Source organism: Dama dama, chromosome 18 (genome assembly GCF_033118175.1).
Source record: "Dama dama isolate Ldn47 chromosome 18, ASM3311817v1, whole genome shotgun sequence".
Classification (NCBI taxonomy): domain Eukaryota; kingdom Metazoa; phylum Chordata; class Mammalia; order Artiodactyla; family Cervidae; genus Dama; species Dama dama.
This window is the reverse complement of record NC_083698.1, coordinates 31509192-31533843: the sequence shown is the minus strand read 5'-3', so window position 1 is coordinate 31533843 and position 24652 is coordinate 31509192. Positions and strand designations below refer to the sequence as shown.

The window sequence follows — 24652 nt, the reverse complement described above, 5'->3', positions numbered from 1 at the left end:
AAGAGTTGTAACAGGATTCAGACGACTCATTTTCGAAACTCTTTGAAAACAAAAATTTCTGCCGAGACGGTTCTCTGGCAGGTTCACGACTCTGGGAGCGGGGCCGAGTATTTCTCTTCCTGAGAGCTCCCCGGGTAACGAGCAACCAGCGTGTCAGGGCCGGGCTTTGTAAGGCGTACTGTGCATTGCAGACCACCGTCTTCCTACACTCACAGAGCATACATTTCACCAAGAATTGCATCACAAGCTCAACAGGTAACACGTCTACGCGCCTACAGCAGGGCAGACCCAGTCAAAAGAGCCACACACACAATTCCTGGCCTTCCTCTGCATCCAGACCCCGCTTTCAAGCCGTTCCACACGGCGGCTCCCTCCGTTCTGTGGCCCTAGGTAATTACGAAAGTAGGCTCGCGAGGGCCAACGGTCCCCGGGCCAAAAGGATCACAGCTGAGCCGAAGAAAGACGGCTCTCCTACACAGTATCAGTAACGGGGAAGTCTGTACTTAAATTTCCTAGTATGAGGTAAGGAAAACAGCAGAAAACAACCCCTACTCTGACCGAGACCGAAGCGCCTATATCCAGAGACGCTTTTTGGCGCGCCGACTTGGCCGGAAGTGACGCAACAGCCGGCGCGCAGGGCCAACCCTAGGGAGAGGAGGCCGGGCGGGGGAGCGTGCGGGGACTGGGGGCGGGGCGCGGCCGTAGCTCCGTTTCCGGTGGCTCGTCGCGCTCGCTCACTCCAGCTGCAGCCACTCTTGCCCGTGGCTGCTTCCTCCATCCTGGTATTTTTTGGAGCCTCCATCCTGGTTCTTCCAAAGTGCCCGGACCCAAAACAGGAAGTAAGTGCGATAGAACCTTCAGGTCCCAACCGCCGCCAGGGCCGCTCCGCCCAGTGGAGTCTGTCCGGCCCCCTTGTTGCCCGCCTGCTCCCGCCGGCCGGCGCCAGCTGCCGGCGCTCGGGCACCGCGGGCGGGGTCGGAGCTGGGCCTTCGTGACGCCGAAGCTGCCGTTCCCGCAAGCTCAGGCCAGGGCCTCCTTTTCGGGGCCGGGCCTGCGGCGGTGGCGTGGGCTGCAGAACGGTAGCGAGTTGCCGCCGAGGCACAGCTAGCGATCTGGCGGGGGCGGAAAATGGCGGCTTTGGAAGAGCTAAATGGCGCCGGGACCCCTGGGGGTGGGGTGGGCCGAGAGCTTGGCTAGAGAATCGGGCCCTGGAACACGGAAAGTAAGGAAGCCTTCCTAGCTTTCTGGGGGGCGGGGGGGGGGGGGTTCCTTTCTTATGTTTTTGTTATCTTTTCGGGGTTTTTTGGTTTAGCGAAGGAGAGGTGGGCTTGGATGAGATTGAGAGAATTGGGGCGGGTCTCGCCCCACCCCACCGCAGCTCGTTTTTTCCTCGTACCTTTTTGTGTCTTCAAATCTCCAATCTTTTGGGGTTCTCTCTCGCTCAGCTGTTGATGGCCCAGGCGGAGGGAATCGGGGTTGCTGGCCGAATAACTCAGGTTGTCAGCCTGAGTCTTTTAGAAAAGGGAAAGATGGGACCTAGAGTGCGGGGAGACAACCCTAAACCGACGGAGAACAGGAAAATGGGCCTGCAAAATAGGAATTGTGTTTTGCCGAGATTCGAGGAAGTTTTTAAAATTTGTAATCTTCGTCCTTTGAAATAGACTTTGAGAATCTTAAGTGAATCTGCGGCGTAGATTTTGAGGGTAGAAGTGACGAAATGCTGTTCTATGCAGTTGAATGATACAGCATATGTTTTTAGAATACAAATAATTTGGTGTAAATAAGGAGAGATGATAAGTCTATGAAGTGTAAAAGGACTCCGTTTCCCTGATTTAATTTAGAAATTCAAATCCAATGGCTATTTTCTCGTTAACTTTGATTCATCGTTGTGCACCTTCTTTCTGACAGTAGGTGAGCCTGCTGGTTGGGACATTTGACAAAATGCGAATTCTGTAGGATTACTTTCTAGTATTCAGTATTTTAAACTTAGAATAATACCGTTTGGAAATGTTTTATCTTCACTGATTTTACCTTTGCTTCGAGTTCACGAAAGACAGCCATTTATAGCTTTTAAGCTGCATTTGAAGTAAAACATTCTTGCATTGTATTAAAAGTTTTACAAACAGAAAAATGTTTGAGTGAAGGATTTTCGTGTTTTCCATTACTTCAGATTTTTTTCCTTTGAGTTGGGGTCTTAAAATTTATGTTTCAAATAACTATCACTGCGTTTTTAAAATATTTATTTAGTGATGTGAATAGTTTACCATCAATTAAACGTTTAAAAACTGTGGTGATGTTACACCAAAAACTTAGCTTTTTTACTATGATGTTGTAGTGGTAAGATTCATTTATTAGGTTAAGATTTAGAGAACTTAGTTAAGGTTCAGGAAAATATTGTTTACGTTCTTTATCGTTAAAGTTGTCAGGCTGTAAAATTTGGTGTGAAAATCAAGTTTTTTCCCTTCATTCACTAGAGACAAAAAATAGCTTGATCCTTTCTGAAATTACGTGTTATGGAGAAAAAATGCATTTCTTGTTTTGTGATAATCTTATTATTTTACCCCCCATATACTAAGTACTTTTATGTGCCACCAAACAACCTAATTTTTTTTTTTTTTTTTTTTTTTTTTTTTTACTATTTTAGTTGATAGGCTCACCCCAAAATATGCTTTTTGGGACTGATCTAGAACCAGCATATTCTTCGTGAATCTCTTTAATTGATTGCAGTTGAGCTAGATGGTGGAGCCAAAATGCTATTGCCCTGTCTTCATCAACAGTTAATCAGTAAGTACTGGGCATTGCATACTTATATAGAACTTTTAAGTCCATAGTTTAAGCAATTATATAAATAAATATATGCTATATAAACATTTTTCTCTGAGTGTTCAGGTTTTAGAATTATTTGAGGGGAAGCAATCACAAAACAGTATTGGGGTTAGAATTTTAAAGCAGAGTATGGCTGGGAAATGGTTGTTGGTAGAGAATTCTATCCCCTCCCCCAAAAAGGTAGTTGTCCTCTTTATAGCCCCCCCCCCCCCCCCACCAAGTTTTCTTCTTTTACAGGCTTTTTTAAGATGAAGAAAAATTATCTCATTTCACCTCCACCGCAGCAGGAGAGAGAAGTGTAATTGTAAGGTTAGCTAGACCTTAGTAGTTAATATTGAAGTAAAAACAGCAAAAGTAGACCTTACCTTTCGCTCATGTTTATCTTTCTGCTCACTTTATCCAACAACTATAGACCCTAATTTTTATTGATGTTGTAATAAAAGTGTTTCCTGAAAATATTGTTTTAAAGTTGTTTTCTTCATGCTCCATTAAGAACGTTGACTTAAGTTAACATTTGTGACAATGAATCAGTTAATGTGAACCCAGTGTCTGGGAACTTACAGCCTGGTACATAGATGTTAAAATTTTGAGGGGATTGGAAAGTGTGTATTCTTGTAAAAACATCAAAACTTTAAAACAGTAATTAGGAAGAATTCCAGTTTTTTAATATCATATGTAGCATCTGCTTGGAGAAGGCAACGGCAACCCACTCCAGTACTCTTGCCTGGAGAATCCCATGGATGGGGGAGCCTGGTGTGCTGCCGTCTATGGGGTCGTACAGTTGGACACGACTGAAGCAACTTAGCAGCAGCAGCATTAGCCTGCTTTCTCAAAGTGGGGTTTTCTTTTTTAATAGTTTTCTCTTAACATCATCATTTTTAGCACCCCCCCTCTTACAAAAGGATTCCTTAGGAATTGGTTTGCTTCTAAATGCTTTGAGTTCCAAAGCCTTTTCTGTCCTCAGATAATATGCAATGACCTGAGAAAATGAAAAACCTATTGCCAAGAGTCTTAAGTATGATTAATAACATGCAGTTATGAAATGTATGTGGTATTTACTTGCTTTCCTATCTTTTTCTCCCTTCGTTTTTTTTTCCTTTTGTGAAGAAGATGCTTGTAATAGAAGTCACAAATATGTTTTGTTTTTGTTTTGATTTCAGAAAGGTAAATGGTAAACTTAAATAAAAGAAGGAGCCTGATTATCGTGTCTTCTTTTTCAAGTTTATGGAAAGATCCCATTCCATGACTCAATAGCAGAAAGTTGTCATGAGAAAGCGCACTGGAGAGCCCTTTATGAGCAATTTAACTTGTTGTTTTTGTTTGTTTGGTGGGTATATGGGAGGGATGTTAACCTTATCCCATTTTTTTAAGCTGCGCTTTAGTTATGTGCACCCTGTTGTCAGGCCATTCTTTCAAGCACCTGGTTATCTTTTTTGACCATTAGGTGTTAATGCATCAAATGAAATGCTTATTAGACTTATTTACTATCCACGTAGTTTTGTATTTGTTGAAGAAGTGTGGTTTAAAAATCAGCTTCAGTGTGTTGATATACTTAATCTAAGTGAAAGCGAAAGTCCGTGGAATCCTCCAGGCCAGAATACTGCAGTGGGTAGCCTTTCCCTTCTCTAGGGGATCTTCCCAACCAAGGGATCAAACCTAGGTCCTCCTGCATTGCATGCGGATTCCTTACCAGCTGAGCCACAAGGGACTCTGCAACCCCATGGACTAACACTCCAGGCTCATCTGTTCATGGGGATTCTTCAGGCAAGAATGCTGGAGTAGATTGCCATGCCCTCCTCCAGGGGATCTTCCCAACCCAGGGATTAAACCCAGGTCTCCCTCATTGCAGGCAAACTCTTTACCCTCTGAGCCACCAGGGAAGCCTGAAAGTTGCTCACTCATGTCCGACTCTTTTCGACCCCATGGAATTCTCCAAGCCAGAATACTGGAGTGGATACCTTTCCTTCTCCAGGAGATCTTCCCAACCGAGGGATTGAACACAGATCTCCTGCATTGCAGGTGGATTCTTTACCAGCTGAGCCACAATATTTAGTATTCTTGCCTGGAGAATCCCTGTGGACAGAGAAACCTTTAGAGTTAGATATTTATATTTAGATACACTCTAAAGTGATAATTTAATGTATTCCCTTTAAAGAGCTTCTCATGATGCTTAACATAAAGGACTCAGTTTTGAATGGACAAAAATCTTAAAATGTAGCCAAGTACACATTATATTAGCTCTTAAATCATGCACTGGGTGAAAGACGTTTTTGCTTTTTAATAAATGGTATGATTATATTGCCAAACAAGGTATGAAGTGGTGCACCATGAAATGAATGATTACTACCAAGTAATTTTCTTTTACTCTAATAATGTCACTGTTTCCAGTGGTTGGTAATTGAAGTCAACATCTTAAAGCCTTTTATAATAAATCCCAGTAATATCTTTATTGACATTTTATGGTATATAATCATATTACCTTAAAACAAAGCCATAACGAGCATTAGTTAGCTACCATAATTCAGTATGCCTTATGTTCATTTACAGCTCTGCTTCTCACACTTGCCACAAAGTATAAAGAACACATCCCCAGGGGCCTGGGACCATAGTTGAAAGCACTCAACATCAACCATGAAGTGTTCCCCATTCCCATTTTTAATAAAATCATTATTTAAGATGTTATTCTGTGGTGTTGTCTGTTTTCTGACATCCTTCTATGTACCCTTGTTCTGGATGTAGGAATTTGTTACCTATTCTCTTCCACTAACACTTTCTATTTAGCAGATTTTTCATTCTTTCAAAATAAAAATTTTTTAAACATTTTTCAAATTATTATATGTTACTAAGCAAATCCCCATATAAGCATTTCCTAAGGTGTTAGTTACCTATCACCAGGTCTTATAGTGGCCAAAATAGAGCAAGACCTTGAAAACAAAAATGTTCAGTAATAAGTTAATGCTTAGATAAGTTTGGGTACTATGTACCCAAATAAAGTGCTATGAAAGAGTTAACTAGTAATATTGGAAAGTCAGTGCAAAATAGTTAGAAAAGATATAATAGGTATTATTAAAGCAATAAACATCACAAAAATTTGGAACATCATCACACAGAATAGTAAAATGAGTGATTTTCTTATGTTGGGACAGGAAAAAAGACATTTGAAAAAATGTGTCCTTACTGCCTTATTAGTTGATTATCCCAGAAACTTTGTCTCAGCTACTGTTTCTCAGTCTTTGCCTCATCCAAAAAAATTCTGGTGCTTTTATGTTCTGTAGCTTGCCTGGTTTCCTGCTGTAAAACTATTGTAATATTTTTCATGCCATGTAGTCTCATCCCATCTTGTAATGTGGAATCATAACTTCAAGATTGAAGGGTCAGCAAATGTTAGCTCTACTTCTCGTTATCTCTACTAATGTTTGATACCCTTCCCACCTTAAACTTGAGTACTGTGCTTGGGAATCAGTGACATTTTTCTACAAAACTAGGAAGAAATGCCACTTTTCTTGGTTTGATCTAGTTTTTAGAAGATTTGATACTTCAGTTAAGTTGCTCAGTTGTGTTTGACTCTTTGCGATCCGATCGATTGCAGCACACCAGGCTTCCCTGTCCATCACTAACTGCCGGAGCTTGCTCAAACTCATGTCCATTGAGTTGGTAATGCCATCCAACCTATCTCATCCTCTGTCTCCTCCTTTCCTCCTGCCCTCTTTCCCAGCATCAGAGTCTTTTCCATGCTCAGTAAATCTTTAATCCAATTTTCTGTTGATGGGCAGGGCTGTATTCCCTCCCTGTTGTTTGGCCTAAGGCCAAACTGTCACCCAGACTCCTGGACACTCACAGGCAAGTCACAGCCTGTTGCATAAGTTCTCTTAGAGGAGGTCACCATCAGTCGCACCATAGAACCACTGAGCAGACGACCCACAAACTGCAGAACAATTATACCAGAGAAATTCTCGTACTATTAAGAAAGTTCTAGGACCCACAACAGATTTCCCAACCTGGGGAAATCTGAGAACCCCCTAGGGAATTTGACTTGGGAGGCCAGTGGGATTAAATTACAGAACTTCCACAGGACTGGGGAAACAAATTCTTGGAGGGCACAAACAAAACCTTGTGTACACCAGGAGAAGGGAGCAGTGTGTCCCCACAAGAGAGTGATTTGATAATTGCCCAGTAAATCAGGACAATTATGTAGGTTTAATTGATGGAAATAACTAGTTTAAGATAATCCAATAAATAAACTTGACATCATACAGAACTGGAGTAGAATGAAGGACTCATTTCCTTAAATTGTATGTTAAATAACAAATTCAAGAATAGCGGGTTTTTTTGGTTTTACATTGAGTAGGGTCATCATGTTCATTGGGAGCTATAAATGTAAACAAATACATTTCTCATTTAAATGTAAGTATTATAAAAATGTTTTGTACATTTCAGGTATTCTTGATTTTACTGAAGTATTGTTTCAGATGCCCCCCAAGTGATGGAAGCATGCCAAAATGCCATTTCACCAATTAAAAATGGATGTTAAAATTTTTTTCAAGTTCTCAAAGTTGGTAAAACAGTACACATGATATAACCCATTTTAGAGAAAGAAGGGAAGATCTAAATAGGATGATGGTATGTGTTTATTTGCCCCCAAAATTTGATATTAGATATATTGCTGATACATTTCCCTGATAAACCAAGTGGAGAATGGGTTTTCAATTTAGGCATAGTTTCATGCATAATGATTACAATACAAAGCACTAAATTACTCAGCTTTGTACCTTACTTTCATAAGTTGATTTATTCACCAGTATTTTTCACTTAGTCTAATAGTTATACTAAGATACAGATGTATTCTTCCTATAAATAACAGCTCTCTTGACTCTACCATCAGCAGTGTCTACTCACTCTACTTAACTTGAAAGCTAAACCTTGTAGACCTGTTTTGCATTACCTTCTATACTTAAAGTTCTCTGTATCCCAGTAGATGACCAGTGTTCTCAGTATTGCTGAATCAGGTAGTCACTTCTCCATCTTATCCTCTCAGCAGTATTTAACAGTCAACTACTGAGTGCTCTTTGAATCTCTCTCATTTTCCTCCTATATCCTGGCTGGTCCTTCTCGGTCTCCTTTACTTGCTTGTGTATTGCTTGACTTTCCAGTAGTACTGGGCTGTCTTCTCTAACTTCTGTAGTTGATCTTATCTCTCCTGTTTGCATGCCACGAACTCATTTATCATTATCTAATTCTTGCCTGTTGAATCACAGCTTCCAACTGGTAACTTGGCATCTTCATTTGGTGCCTTATATCTTAATTTGTTAATATTAACAGTAATAAAATACTTAATAAAATATATTTTAGTGCCCCAAAACTCAGCTGTTCAAGCCAGAAGCTTAGGAATCATCTTGAAATAGCTCCTCTTTTTTAATCTTTCAGCAAATCCTGTCAACACTGCCTCCAAAATAAATCCTCTGTCCAGACTCCTTTCATTTCTGCCACCTATTGTGACAGTCATTTCTTAGACAACTGCTTGTCTCATGACTTACTCCCTTATCTGTCCTCCATGTTACAATCTGAATGATCTTTTTAAAATGTAAATTGTATTTCCCAATTTAAAACAGTCCAAGAATTTGTAAGGCCTTGTGATACATGCCCATGCCTTTTCCTCCAGTCTTAAATTCAGCCACTCTCTTGCACAAAAGCCCCTGCATGGTAGCTTTCTTTTTTACTCCACTCTCACCCAGCCAAGTCAGGTCCCACATTGAAGACTTGGCTGTTAATCTGTTGGCTGGCTTGCAGTCATGCGCTTGAAATGGTATCTCTTCATCTTGCTGTTGAGGCAGTGTAAAGTAGCCACTGAGATAAGTAAGGTTCAGTATTTGTAGGATGATAGTATTTCTGTAAAATATATGCAACAGGAAGGGATGTGTATGTGGGTCTCTCAGTTGTGTTCAACTCTTTGTAACCCTGTGGACTGTAGCTCTCCAGGCAAGAATACTGGAGTTGGTTGTCATTTCCTCCTCCAGTATATCTTCCCAACCCAGGTCTTCTGCATTGCAAGCAGATTCTTTACTGTCTGAACCACCAGGGAAGCCCCAGGGAGGGAGATATATTTTCTTACATAAAGTAACTGGGAGGAGGCATGAGAAATCAACAGCGTTCTTTACCTCCATGAAAGGGATCTAGGTGACTGGGGAACTAGAGGGGAAAGTAGGGTTCACCATTACCTTTGAATTTTGAACCATGTAAATCTGTTAACCTAAAAAAGAAAATTAGAGGAGTTTCTTAAATACTAATAAATATAGACCATGTAGCTCTCACTACAAGAAGGGGAAAACCCCAGGAAAATGAGTCAAGAGCTTATATTTTGGGGTTTTAAAAAAGTTGCGACTGTCAGAGTGTCTCACACATTGAGAATGTGATATATATTTGTTGATTGAACAGATGTGCTAATTAATTTGTAAAGCATTGTGGACCCATTTACTTGTCTCCAACATGAATTACCAAACTTTTAAAAATGAACCTAGATTCCTGCTTTAAAGCTAGCACACTGTTTGGGATCACCTCAATTTTGATAACATAGATATCAAGAATGATAAAGCTCCTATCTGGCTATTTCAGACTCCCTTTTCCGTGTACTGTTGTCACTTTTTTTTTCTTCTCAGAGTTTCAGATTAACTTGGGTCCTCAGATCACATTCATTAAAATTCTAAGCCAGTAACAAATTTGCACTTATCAAATGAACAATTGTGCTTTTTTGTTTTTACTTTCTTGTTTCTTTTTTTTTTGTCATATTTTTATTTTTTATTTTTTTATTAGTTGGGGGCTAATTACTTCACATGTTGTTTCTTTTTTAATAAAAGTACTGGCAAGGTTACGAGGAGTAGACTTTACATCTAAATGGTTGGACTATAAATTTGCACATCCCTTCTGTAAAATAGACTGCAGTATGATTTAAGAGTTTGTTATTCTTTGATCTAATAACTTTTTAAAGAGTACAGAAAAACCTCAGTTAAATACCTAGCTTGGCTTCCTTCACAGTTTGCAATGCAGGATATAAAAGTGCTTCTATGGTATAGTCTCATAAACATGTTGAGAGTGAATTATAATTTTGGAAAGTTTATGGATGATTCTAACTTTTTTTAACATTTCATTTTTCCGTCTTCTGGAGTAGGTACAAACCAGCTTTTAAGAAGTTTTTAATGGATTCAGAAATGAGAACAACATGAAATCTATTAACTGACTGGATGTTTCTCTAGCAGGATCTGTACCTGTTGCACTGCAGACTCGTTTATGTATAGCAGTTCTTAAAGATATCCATCCTGGAGAGGAGTTCTAATTAAAATACTGCAAAAATGAGAAGTTTAATTATTGGTTTTGCATCCCCTTAAACCTAAAATCTTAGTATGCTTTTTAATTTTTGGTTGATCCTTTGGGATGAAGATGAGAATCCTATTAAAAAATCCTTTAAAAGTCAGTCGATTCAAATTTTGTAAATTTCACATTACATTGAAAAGTTTGTTTATAATGTACATTTTCTGGCCTGATTGTTTAGGATTTCTTTTTCCCACAAATCCCTAGGCAGAGTTAACAGATAGTGTATGGTTTTTAATACTTTAAGATGAAATATAGTACTACATATAAAGAGAGGTGCTAATTATTACAAAGAAAAAAATAACACTTATTGGTAATACTTGGGGTACTGGTGGTTAGTGTACTCCCTGGATTGAGTTACATGTACCCATGTCTACAGTTCATAGAACCACTGGTATAGTTCAACTTGTTTTTTTCCAAGAAAGCTTGACTGCCTAATGAGGGACAACTTAGGTTGAGAAACCACATGTAAACTGACTTAGTAGGCATAGGATCCTATCATTTCTGTTCTTCATTGGAGAATAGTTTTAGAGGCTGATTTACAAAAGCACTGCTTAAAGAATTCTGAGTTGGTCCTTCCTCTTCTACTTGAGACATCACAGAGGCCAGAAGCTAAATTGTCATCAGCATACTGCTAGCAGACAGTTGTTTGTTCTCAATAAGTGTTATTGTGTAATGCTATTGCTTTTTCAGAGTGTTGCAGAGGTAGGAACATGGGGGAGAAACAATCTGGATAACATGAAAGTGATGCTGGTGGCTAAGGGAAGGCATCTGGATTCTGTGGGAAGGGCTATAGCTGATCCATCTGTTTTCTAGGTAAGCATTCCTTTGTTCTGGGTACCTCACCTCATGATTTGCAAATTTTCGTCATAACTAAATCATGGTCTCCATTTATCTTTAATTTAAATCTTTAATTTGGAAATGACATCTTTGACATTGTAAAATGAATGATGTCCTTCTAAAACAGTAATTTGTATAGTAAAACGTGAATAAATCACTAGATCTTCACCATGTAAATGTTAATAGTTCTTAAGTTTTTCTGCCAAGGAAAAATGCATTTGTGTAAATGGCAATTATATGTATAGACTAATATCTTACATATAGGAACCAAATAAATATTGAATGATTAATTTGAAACACATCAAGGCTTATGTCCTCTGTATTATTTAGTTGGAGGCTTCCCAGATGGCTCAGCCGGTAAAGAATCTGCCTGCAATGCGGGAGACCAGGGATCGATCCCTGAGTCGGGAAGATCCCCTGGAGAAGGGAATGGCAACCCACTCCAGTTTTCTTGCCTGGAGAATTCCATGGACAGAGGAGCCTGGCGGGCTACAGTCCATGGAGTCGCAAAGAGTCGGACATGACTGAGCGACTAATAATAGACTACTAGACTAGACTATGTGGACCAGACCAAAATTGAGTGTTGAGACAAGAACTTCATTGAACATTACAAGGTAAGCCCAACGACTTCAGTTTAGGTCACTGATTACAATTCAGTGCATTTCCACCTGTCAGCCATGGCATACTGCAATTAAAGTACTGATCATTCAGTTTGTCTAAACAACAAAAAAAATAAGTGTAAAATAATAGGTAAAGACTCAGTTCTGTATTTCAAAAGAAGGCCTAGCTCCATGTCTATTAGGAAAACAGTTTGGTCAATGATAGATATATGTACTTATTCAATGTTATTTAAAAAGTAACAGAATTATTTAGTGTTCATATTTTTCAGATAGTAATAAGCTTAAATACTTGTAAAAAAATGTTTTAGAGAAATAATTCTTAGATTAAGAGAAAAGTTGTGATGGATCTTCTGCTAAAGAATCGAAAGTTAAACACCTGAGTATATCACAGAGCTGCCAATTAAAAAAAGTGGTGAGAGTTTTTGCTCATGTGTCAGACAACTTGGAATAGACTGTCTTTCATCGGATGTTATAAAAATAACTTTTTTTAAAAAGTAAATGCTTTAAGTTTTTAATTAATCATTGCATTTAGATTGTTGAAGATTATTCTAACTAATTCTAAGTAATTGGTATAAACTTTGGAAAAACAAGTTTTGAAACTTGAGCCATCATTGCAGTTTCACACAAAGAATACTGTAGGCGGATATATTTGGAGAGGGCTATTTTATGTTCATATTTGGAAGTGATTTTTTAAACCTTAATCTGAAACCTGTTCTTTTACAGATTTGAGTATGAGCACAGTTGAAGAGGATTCTGACACAGTGACAGTAGAAACTGTGGACTCTGTGACTTTGACTCGGGACACAGACGGGAACCTCATTCTTCATTGCCCTCATAATGGTAGGAGAACCTGCTGACATATAATTATAAATCTTTTTGGATTTCTGGATTTCATGTCACCTTTAAGCCTTATTACTCAGACAGTTTAGTGTAGAATAGTAGAAAAGGAGGTTATTTCTTAGATAACCTTAATTCACATTTATATTTTTGAAATATACTTTGTATATTTTTTGAATTTACCATAAATTTTTATCTTTATGAATCTCGTAGCTATTTTATAAGTAGAATTTGTTGAATTTCTAATGATGATGGATTAACTATAAATACACTTCTTCTTTGACACCATTTGAGACCAGCAGTATATACAGTATATTAGAAAATGTAGAAATAATCCTGCCAATGAACACAGAAGAATTGTTTTTCTCTAGAACCTGTGTTAGAGGATTTCACATGACTGTTTGAATAGGACTTAATATCATCTGTAATGAACTAAGATTTAGTTGACTTGAGGCTTGTGGTTTTGTTATTTCTATACCTGTTCCATATTTATATTTATTTTGCTTTATAAGTTTATCCTTGTTCAACCTAGGTTCTGTGTTCTTTTTTCACTTTGTACTTAATCCCTGGGTTATTTCATTCAAATTTTTGGTTTTAATTTCTGCATAGCTACTACAATGATTTAAACCTCTCTTTATTCTGAATTCTGTTTCTCATAGGCACCTTAAATTTCACATGTCTCAAACTATGTCTCAGGTCCCCTTTCCTTTGTTCAGGTTCTCGTTTCCCACATGAGTAGCCTTTTAGCCGATCTTTCACCTCTAATTTATCCTTCAAACTGCTGATGATGGTGGTCATGATTCAGTAGTACACAAAAGCTTTTTTTTTTTAATAAGCTTCCCAGGATTTTTAGAATATAATTCAGGTTCTTTAATTTGGCACATAGGCCTCCCACCATCTCAGCTTTCTTTCCAGCTTCGTTTCCTGCCACATTTCATATATCTGTGTTCCAGCAGTTCACAACTGTTATTATTTTCCTAACTTACCGTAAGCTTTTCATACCTCAGTATCACTCCACGTATTATTCCTACTGACAGTGATAATCATTTTCCCCTGACTTCTGTTTGTTTTTGAAATTCAAGACACCTTTTCTAGAAACCTCCCTTCACCTCCAGTCTAAATTAAATGCTTCTCTTCTCATATAACAGCCTCTTCATTCCACCTTCATCGTTCTTACTAAACTTGTGAAATTACAGTCATCTCCACTGTACTATGAGCTCCTTGACTGTCAGGGTGTCTCTCATTGTTCTGTTTCTCGAACTTAGCTGATGGTAGGCATTCAGTAAATATTTGTGAGTGATTAAATAACCAGTCTTTATCTTTACATGTGAAATGTCTGGAAAGCCAGGTAATCACAGCACAAAAGTATGATGTTTTAAAAAGGACCACCTTGTTTGCTGGTTCCTTGTCATAAGAAGTGGAGCTGAGGTAGGCATGTTAGGGCAGTGAGTCTTACTGCACAGCTATCTTTTTCTGACTTAGCAAATTAATAAGATTATTTTACATTCATTATTTGTGGACGATTATGTTTCCTCCTTTTTTATTTGAAGATTTCTGAGGTTTTTTGTTCTTGTTTTATTTCATTAGAAGCTGATGAAATAGACTCAGAAGATAGTACTGAACCTCCACATAAAAGGCTTTGCCTGTCTTCTGAGGATGATCAAAGTATTGATGATTCCACTCCTTGCATATCTGTTGTTGCACTTCCACGTAAGTCACTGTATTAACCTAGAGCTTCCCTTCTGAATCAAAATTCACATTGCAAGAGATTAAACTGGCATCTCAGTTTAACCCATCAGTTGGACCCATTATTTTTCTCCTCAATTAGTCAAAAAACCTTTAATCAGCTCTTAATGAGTGCTTATTTATGTGCCAGGCATGGCTCTACATACTTTTGCATATTGCCGAGTTTAATCTGTCAACCTTTTGTTTTAATTGACCCCCCATCTGAGAGTCTTTTTAGACATTTTCTTCATAGTCATGCTCTCCCACATGAAATTATAATTTCAGTATCATTGTTGTTTTGTTTTTAATGTACTGTGTGTATGTATGTATGTCCTTGCTTTCTTAATAAAGACAGTAAGATTTTTTCACCTCCTCTCCTAAGAAGCATATTCACCCTCATTGAGAAGGCACTCTCTAGAGTAGGTATTTTTATCCTTATGTTATAAATAAGAAAACTAAGGTACTGAGAGGTTAATAACTTGTCTAATGTCTTACCCAGGCATTCTGGTTCTTTATGTTCTTTTTATGTGTTATATGGCTAAATGGAAAGTAGAAGCCTGATAAGTTTATTCTCACTAAGATCATTTAGAATACACTGGATTCTAAGCAAGTGTAGTATTTTGGATGAAATACTGTTGGTGAAAGACTACAGCACACCAACTGTAATGTTAGATTATATTTCTCATTTGTTCAGCAAAGAATATGGAATCTGTTGAACTGTGGTGGCCCTCCAAGGCTGGAATAGATACCTCAGCCCTCAATAATGCGGTTCGGGCCCAGGGCTATTGGCGACGCACTCTGCACAGAGGAGGGTATTGCCATATCCAAGAACTTCCAGTGGAAGAGAGCTAAGACTGGGTTTTCATTGTTGAAAATCATGTCTTCATAAGCAGATATATACTTTGTATTTGGGGTTAATTGCTTGTTAAACTGAGCAGAAAAGTATAGTATTAACTGTAGTCACCATGCTGAACATTACATCCCCAAGATATAAAATAAAAATATTTAATTAAGTCAGAATTTATGCATGATTATCTTGATGTAAATTTTGACCTGTTAATTGATTTGGTTAGAGTACCTTGAATGTGATTTTCAGTTTGATCTATATTTGATATTTTGTTCTATTTTATGGAGTAAGACTAAATCCTTCACACACTCATTCACTTACCTGGATAAGATAATATGGATGTGTTGACATGAAAGGCCATGAACTGTTTGATGTTGGGTCATAGCATCACTGTGTAAAGAGGACAGTCTGGAGCCTAATTTATAGTAAGACTGAATTTATGAAGAGTGGCTTTAAGTTCCCTGGACTAGTAAGAACTATGTTGATAAAATCAATTTAGGAAAGTTTTTACGTTTAAAAAAGTCCCAAAAAGCATGAAGTCCTATATCCATCACCATGTGGTACCAATTAAATGGGCAAGTCATTTATGCTGGACTTCATGAAGATGAATATTAATTTTAAAGTTTTAACTTTAATTTTAATATTGAGGTTTTGTTCAGATGCTTTATAAAACTGAGTAACATTTATCTGTCTGAGCCTTAAAAGTTCTCTTAACTCTCGTGTTAATCAGTGTAGATCACTTGCTGCTACTTTTTGCAGTCATTTGCACACATTCACTCCATTACCTATTCATCATTAAAACTCTTGGTGGAGTTTCCCTGGTGGCTCAGTGGTAATCTGCCTGCCAATGCAGGAGACACGGGCTTGATCCTTGGTCCAGGAAGATCCCACATACCATGGAGCAACTAAGCTTGTGCGCCAAACTACTTAACCCACATGCCACCAACTGCAACAGGAGAAACCACTGCAGTAAGAAGCCTGCACACCACAACTAGAGAAAAGCCCCGAGCAGCAATGAAGTCCCATCTCAGCCATACATAAATAAAATTATTTAAAAATAAAACTCTTGTGATTATTCATTTAGATGATCATTGGAGTTACTTTGCCTCTGATTCCTTTTGTTCTTCATGCTGCATTATTTGTCATTCCCATACCACTCGCTATTGTATATATTACTGGAGTCTGTTTGTATCCTACTTCAGACTTTCTTTTCCTGCCACTAATTCCTATCTTTGCGGTTTACTTTCTCTAATACGTCTGCAGTCCTTTGCCCCAGTGGGACCCGTTGACCTTAGTTAGCACTTTTCAGTTATTTCTTCTTTACTTGTTTTCTTGTTTCCTTCTTACCGAGTTTCAGTTTTTATGGTAAATCATTATAATCTCTGTCTTGCATTTACCCTGAGATCCTTTTTTCTTCCCCTCACCTCACCTTTCTTTGACAAAACCACAACCCTGGGTCAGTTTGCCTATTTATGACTATACCAGTATAGTTAATTGAAAAGGAGGAAAAAAGCACAAGTAAGGTGACTGCTCTCATTTTAAATTTGTGATCATTAAATGGGTTCTTTATGTTGCCTCCCAGTCATACCATACTTATCTGGTATTCTTTCTCCCACTGTAAGATGACTGTTTCATGCATTCTGAAACCTCCAATACTTCTTCCACATTTTTAACTCTCAACTGATAGTGTTGCTTCCTACTTTACTGAGAAATTTAAGTGGCCAGAAAATAGTTTCTGTAAGTTTCCACTACTACAAATGTATTTACAAACCCACTTGTATCTATGTCCATGTATTCTTGTCTTTTCACCCAGCTAAGTCCAACCCTTCAATATACCAGAACCTATCCCTTTTGCCTAGTTAAGGACATAGTTGCAGGAATTCTCTCCTTTCTCTTCTGAATCAACAGTTTTTTCTTTGTCTTCTGGATCATTCCCATCAGCGTTACAAAAATACTGTAGTTTTTTCTTTAAAAAGTCCTGTTAGCTCACTTTGGGCTCCGATTCAGTTTCTCTGCTTCCCTTTAGAACAGAAGTACCTTGGAAGAATTGCATATACTTGCTTCCATTTCTAATTCCTTTGTTCCATAAGCCCACTCCAATCAGTCTCTCAGCTTTTAATGCTATACTACAAATGTTGTCTCCAAAGACTTTCTTTTTTCTTCTTTTTTTCTTTTTTTAAGTTTTTTTCCAGAGACTTTCTTGTTGCTAAATCCAGTGGTGATTTTTTTTAGTCTTTGTCTTACTTGATCTCCCCACATTTTTTATCAGTCCTCTCTCAGACTTGTTGTCACTTGGCTTCCACGGAATGCATTTTTCTAGTTTTCCCTCTGTTCATTTCTTCTTAGTCTCTTATGCTGACGTGTCCACATCTCAGTAGTACCCAGGATTCAGTCTTAATTGCTTTTTTCTGTTTTTACTCCCTAGAATTCATGCTTTCAAATCCCCCGAGTTACTCCAGTCCATACCTCTCTTAACTCCAGGTGTTTGGGTTTAAACATCTAGCATGTTTAAAACTGAGCTACATTTTTAAAGTTGCTTCTTTCTAAACTCTTCTCCCCATTTTATTATTGGTAGGTACATTCTTCCAGTAGATCAGGTAAAAAACTTTTTTAATTCCATTCTTGACTTTTTATTTTCTTTCTTACTTGGTTTATCTGCATGTCCTGTTGGCTCTACCATCAAAATATATCCACAATTTGAACTACTTATCACCCTCACTTGCCTTCACTCTAGTCCAAGTCATACCTTTTACCTAGTAATAGATTATTAAATTAGCTTCTTCACTGATCTCCTTCCAGCTAGGGCTGTCCTTCAGGCTATTTTCCCCTTAGCAGCCAGGGTGATCCTGGTAAAATAAAACTCAGTTTATATCACTCCTCTGCTCTAAATCTTACTATGGTCACCTCAGTGGAAGAGAATTAAAGCCAAAGTCTTCATTTACAGTGGCCTTCAAATCCTACACAATATTTTGTTTGGTCTACTCTGGCCAAACTGTCCTTGCTGTTCCTGTGAACAATCCAGGCAGGTGCTCAGAACGTTTTTGCACTTGGCTTTCCATCTGCCTTAACTGCTATCTCTCAAGATACCTTCATGACTAGCCCTTTTCCTTGATTTGTTCCAAATCCTGGTTACTTTTCCTGGCATCCTATTTAAAATTTCAAACACTTGACCCCACTCCCAACACATTTCCCATACTTCATTTTTTCTCCTTAACACTTTTCCAACATAATACTGTGTTAATTTTGTCTTCCCCCTAGACTCTATAAGTGCCTTGAAGGCAGAATTTGGGGGGTTTTTTGTTTATTGTCTCTCCATTGCCCAGAACAGTACCTCGCATGTATTAGGTGCGCTGCTGCTGCTGCTTCTAAGTCACTTCAGTCGTGTCTGACTCTGTGCGACCCCATAGACGGCAGCCCAACAGGCTCCCCGTCCCTGGGATTCTCCAGGCAAGAACACTGGAGTGGGCTGCCATTTCCTTCTCCAATGCATGAAAGTGAAAAGTGAAAGTGAAGTCGCTCAGTCATGTCCAACTCTTAGCAACCCTATGGACTGCAGCCAACCAGGCTCCTCTGTCCATGGGGTTTTCCAGGCAAGAGTACTGGAGTGGGGTGCCATTGCCTTCTCCGTTGGTGCACAGTAGATACTCGTTAAGCAAGTATATATGTATGTATATCACACACACTTAGGTGTATGGATGTATTGGCGAGGAATATGTTAAGAAATTAGATGATCACATCCTAATTCTTTAGATATATTTTTTTTTTTTTTTTGGATATATTTTTGTAATAATTAGGACCTGCTTTTATTCCTCTGGAGATGAACTGTTCTTTTTCTTGAAGTTTCAGAAAATGATCAGAGCTTTGAGGTGACCATGACTGCAACCACAGAGGTGGCAGATGATGAGATTGCTGAGGGAACTGTGACACAGATCCAGGTATAGTAAGTCTTTGTACGGCTGTGAGAACGTTATCCTTCGTACGTAACCTTAGGTGATCAAATGATGAGATGAGATTCTGTCTGACAACATGCGTGAGTGCTCTGTCTCTTCATTCACATCTGACTCTGCAACTCCATAGAATGTAGCCTGCCAGGCTTTCTGTCCATGGGCTTCTCCAGGCAAGAATACTGGAGTGGGTTGCTATGCCCTCCTCCAGAGGATCTTGTAGACCCAGGGATTGAACCAGTCTCTTATACCTCCTGCATCGTCTGGTGGGTTCTTTTCCTCTAGCTCCACCTGAGAAGCCCTGAGTCTGAAAAAGTAGCAATCACAGAATGGAAGTAAGACTTATTATTCATCCAGGTTTCCAGTCCCCACATGAGTCTCAGAATTGTAAACAACAATAGAATTTAAAAGCTGATTCCTTGTGGAGTGGTTCACATCTGTTGAACTAGATAATGAATGTGCATTCTTTATCTCCCTAGAGTGATCTCTTTTGAGCTGTTAAATAACTTTAAATTTTATCTACCAGTTATATGAGATATTGATTGGGATATAAAACTTATTGAAATAAGCTTTACCCAGCAGTTACCTGTAGTGACTGATTTAGAAAGGTTCCATGTGTTCTCTGCCCTAATGTGAATGAAAGCTGGTCATCTCAAATACATTTTAACTATAACAGTGGTAGTCATAGTTGCTTTTGATAACCTGTACAACTAGATAGATTTTACTGTGTGTTGAGGGTAAATAATTAGCCTGTTTTCCTATATGAACTTCTTTAATTGTCTCGTGTTATTTCTGCCAAAAGCAATCATCATTCTTAGCTCTCTTCAGTGGCCAGCAGCTTAAATCTATTTTACTTGTAAGTTTATTTCTGGCTGATTGTTCTTTTGCTCTGTCTCTTCATTTAATAAAATACTTTTTAGCAGACAGTAGAGACATTGTACCATTATTTTCTTACGCGAAGCATCATAATGACCCTTCTTCATTACGAAGTAGGTACAAGTTGATACATATCAGGGACTAAAGACGTTTCAGAAGGGTGTACTGTGAATTGCAGTGAGGAGCTTCAGAGCAGTCGCAGAATGACAGGATTTCCAGAGAAGCAAGTCTCATAATATGTTCCAGACATCTTCGAGGCAGGCTGGGGAATTTGAACAGAAATTTTTTCTAAATCCTCAGAAACAGTAGGGCACATTCTTTCTTCAGAATGGATCTTGCAGGACTTCCCTGGTGGCCCAGTGCTTAAGAATCCACCTGCCAGTGCTGTAAACATGGGTTCGATCACTGGTCCAGGAAGATCCCGCGTGCAGTGGAGCAGGTAAGCCACTGCACCGCATCTGCTGAGCCTGTGCTCTAGAGCCCGGGAGCCACAACCACTGCAGCTTTATAGCCTAGAGCCCTGCTCTGGGGCAGGAGAAGCCACTGCAGTAAGAAGCCTGTTAACTGTAACTAGAGAGCCAAAAAGAAATAAAAATTTTTAAAAACAGTTCTTGTCATTCATTTCATTTGTAGTGTAGGCTCACTTCCATTTTTAGCATGTTGAAAATAACTATATACATATGTCTGATTTGGTTTCCAACCTAGTTACTATCAGATTGATCAGTGTTTAGGGTTGTTTAGATTATTTCCGAAGAGTTAATGAGTTACAATCTAATACTAACCTCTTGGTTTGTTATTACCATTTTAGTGAATGAAAAACTTCTAATAATTTCTAATGTTTTTTTAAATAAGATTAACATTAGATTGGGAGTGAAAGTCAGCACAGTTTAAAGTTCAGAAATAGTGTGATTTTTGCTGTGCCCTTTGTGTCAAACTAGGTGTAGTTATTTCACCTAGTTTAGTAGCTAGTGCCCCTTATCCCATTCCAATGGTGGGACTAGCTTGAAAAACAATTAGGAACTAAAATAAACTTCCTGTTTATGTAGTACATTGTGGTTGCAAGAGGTATTTAGTGAGTGAAATTCTTATTTTCAGATTTCTAAACCTGTATATATGATAAATAAGAAACCCAACAACCAATTCACAAAGACTTCATTTAGAAAAAGCAACAGTAAGTTAAACAAAGCCTGAGTAACTTGAAAAGATTTATATATAAAGTAGGAAAGTGTCTGGTACTGAGTTGCTTCAGCCATGCCCAACTCTTTGCAACACTATACACTATAGCCAGCCAGGCTCCCCTGTCCTTCTCTAGGCAAGAATACTGGAGTAGGTTGCCATGCCGTCTTCCTCCTAGGGATCTTCCAACCCAGGGATCGAACCCAAGTCTCATGTCTCCTGCATTGGCAGGCAAGTTCTTTACCACTAGAGCCACCTGGAAAGTTCTAAAGTAGTGAGAAACAGGGGTAAAATACCAAAAAACTTAATCACTATCTGTATACTAAGTATAGACAGATGGCCTCTTAGGTACCTAAGTCTCCTAATACACTCACTTTGATTGACAGTGTTGAAACTGCTAGAATTTAGTAATTATTTACTTCATTTGATGATTTTCGTCATGTTTAACATTACATGGTTTAAGTAATGTAAATCTTCTTCAGGAAATTTTGCACCATAAGGCATTAAGTGTTTATCCAAAGATAGTAATTAATCATGAAAGGTTTATTCCTGAGATTCATAGAGTGGGCTTTGCTATATATTTAGACTCACTTTGGGAAATTGTGATTTTATTCTTTCAACAAACCTGTTAATGTAAGAGAAAGTCATCTCAGGAGATTTTTCTGCATTTCTTAAAAGTATTGTATGTGTCAAGATCTTTTGATAGCTCTCCTTATTGTCCTTGATACATAACTCCTATATCAAATGTTACAGAATTGTGATCCTCAGAATGTAAGAGGCCTTGGATATTGTCTGACTAGTCTGTTTAAGTTCTCAGCTTTATAAGGTCCTCTTAACCTTTAAAAGAAAAAAACTATATGACTTTTTTGTATATGACACATAAATGCTGGGTTATAAAACTTTTCTTGTTTGTTCTAGTGATTTCTAGCTTTTGCCCATGTTTTTTTTTTTTAAACCACATTAATAAATACAAAATATTACCACTAGGTATAAAAATAGTAGGTAACAATAGGCATGGCTTTTCTCCTCACTGTGCCTTGGTTCTTCATGGACAGCTTCTCTCTTTTTGAAGTGAGATGCTTTCATATCTTCTTGAAAATAGAGATCCAGTTTCTGCCTACTCAAGAAACAGTCAATCTTTGTTACGACCTACCTTCAGAAAGTGACGTAGCTTAGTAGTTGATCCAGGCCAGAGACCCAGCTGGGTTGAGTGGTCACTAGACCTATGACTCTCCTCTTCTCCTGGTCTGCATATAACAGGCTCATCATACCTGGTATGGTAGCACTGTTGCCGTATCTTCCTCACTTATACCATAGCTCTCTCTAGCCCACAGCCAAATCACTTAAAAAACAGCTTTGTTCCTGCAGAATTTTCTAGATACTTCCTAATTGCTGATAGCTGCATAAATACACTGAAAGCCACTGAAATGTATACTTTAAAGGGTGAATTTTATAATGTGTGACTTATATCTTAATAAAGCTTATTTAACTATATTTCTCAATACAGGCTATTTTATTGCAATAATAATAAAATTAGTACCATATGGTTCTTTGAAAAGAATATGCCTTTAGGAGGGTAGGTATCAGCTCTAAATACCTACCCTCCTAAATGTAAAAATAAAGTTGTCAGTAAACAATATGCAGACTACAGTTTTGCAATAACATCTTTTGAATTAGCCTGTTAATCTTTTAGATTGATCAACAGGTTATATTACAGATGACCATATATTTAGGCAGCAAACTACCTGTGAGAACATGAATATCAGGACACTCGACCCCAGCATTTCCATCTTATTTTATTTATGAGCTTGTTTTATACATAGTAGTAGCAGTAGTGGTTGAGTGGCTAAGTCATGTCCGACTCTTGCGACCCCATGGACTATAGGTTCCTCTGCCGGTGGGATTCTCCAAGCAAGAATAGTGGAGTGGGTTGCCATTTCCATCTCCATGTTTTATACATATAAATATACAAATGGCTTTTTTTCTTGTTGAAGATAATTTTGTTTTCATGCTGTCTTAAAAGCAAGAAAATATTTGTCTTTCTATGAATTCAGTGTAGTTTTATTATATCTAAAACAAATGAATTTCATGTTACTAGAAATTCATTTGTTTTAGATACAGCAGAGTTTTATAATGCTTAGCATTACAAAGGTGAATCAGGTTGGGTGTTAAATCAAGCTGCCACTGTTTTGTTTTGTTTGCCTTTTCAAGATTCTACAGAATGAGCAACTAGATGAAATATCTCCCTTGGGTAATGAGGAGGTTTCAGCAGTTAGCCAAGCATGGTTTACAACTAAAGAAGATAAGGATTCTCTAACTAACAAAGGTAAGATACACTGAATTTCATGACCAGTGGCAAAAGTGAGTGTCAAAAAGAGCTTGTAGTCATAAGGATCCTAATTTGGGCCTTCATAATTATGGTTGAATAGTTACAGTAATTTGAACCTAATCGAATTAAATTTGGCTCTGAATGGGACTGGGGAACCAATATTCATTTTACAATAATGGATCACTTGTCCCATATGAAGTAGGTTATAAACAAATGCACAGTGTTACCATTTAAGTGAATACAGTTATTGCTTATGGGAGAAGAAAGTCAAACCTTTTCAAAGTTCTACTAACTTTGATCTGATAAGTTGCTTAGAGGTTTAAAGTAAGTGTTTATAGTGCTACTGCGCTCCTAAGGATTGCTAGGAAGCTACTTCAAGAAAGTGAGGGTTGTGTATATGCCACTCTGAAGTAAGGAAAGGAAACAAGAAATATGTAAATAGATTGTTTTCAACCCCTGTACAGTAACTACTCGTTAAGAATTAATTACTCACTTGATATTCCAATATGTTATGTTTACCTTGTCCTAGAATCTTTTATATGTATTTTTTTCCCATAAAACTTATTTTTCACTGCAGAAATTTTTCAGAAAGTTTTGAGTGTGATTTGGCTTTTACACTTTTTATAAGTCCTGTCCTGCTGAAAGGGTAAGAGATGTAATTAAGAGGAAGTATTTTTTATGACTCTTTTACTTATTACCCCTGTTTACTAGTGTCACTTGTATTCTTTCTTAAAAACCAGAGGTCACAGAAGCAACTTTGCCTAGGGATTTTTCAGATTTCAGATGAATAAGACATTAAATTAGCTACATTCTTTCCTCTCAAAGAATAACATTATCAATAGCATTACTTGTTTTCTTTTAAAGGACATAAATGGAAGCAGGGGATGTGGTCCAAGGAAGAAATTGATATTTTGATGAACAATATTGAACGCTATTTGAAGGTATCTTATGGCATATTTTTTTTGTTTCACTAATTTTTTTGATTGCCAGTTGCAAAAATACCAAAGTAGCACTTTTCAGTAATTATGTAATCGATAATTGGCTAACATGTTGTAGCTTATTTCAGTTGTATTATAGTATATTTACACATTTTGAATTCTCAGTTTAAAACAGCTTTAATGCTTTAGGTAACACCCCAAAGTTAAGACAGAATTTTAATAGCCTCTCAGAATCTTAAAGCTCTATCTTTTCAAGCAGCCTATAAATTGGAATTTAAATTTATGCTATGTAAAGCCTAAGACATGTGTCTTCTTTGAGTTTATGACATCTC

General features: G+C 37.9%; 1 protein-coding gene across 5 annotated transcripts in view; it reads left to right on the top strand.

Moving 5' to 3' along the window:
• The first annotated feature begins 698 nt into the window (after nt 1-698).
• The window catches only part of DMTF1 (cyclin D binding myb like transcription factor 1), a 45787-nt gene continuing 21833 nt past the window's right edge, over nt 699-24652 (top strand). Inside the window, exons 1-9 of one of the 5 annotated variants that reach the window (XM_061165122.1) lie at nt 699-839; nt 2645-2784; nt 10882-11004; nt 11359-11642; nt 12372-12488; nt 14073-14195; nt 18898-18992; nt 23265-23379; nt 24247-24323. In XM_061165122.1, coding sequence (XP_061021105.1) covers nt 12380-12488; nt 14073-14195; nt 18898-18992; nt 23265-23379; nt 24247-24323 — 519 coding nt within the window. In that variant the 5' untranslated portion in view covers nt 699-839; nt 2645-2784; nt 10882-11004; nt 11359-11642; nt 12372-12379. Of the gene's footprint in view, nt 840-953; nt 1223-2644; nt 2785-10881; nt 11005-11358; nt 11643-12371; nt 12489-14072; nt 14196-18897; nt 18993-23264; nt 23380-24246; nt 24324-24652 lie in introns of those variants that run through there. The other 4 variants (XM_061165121.1, XM_061165125.1, XM_061165123.1 and 1 more) reach the window with 4 other exon arrangements.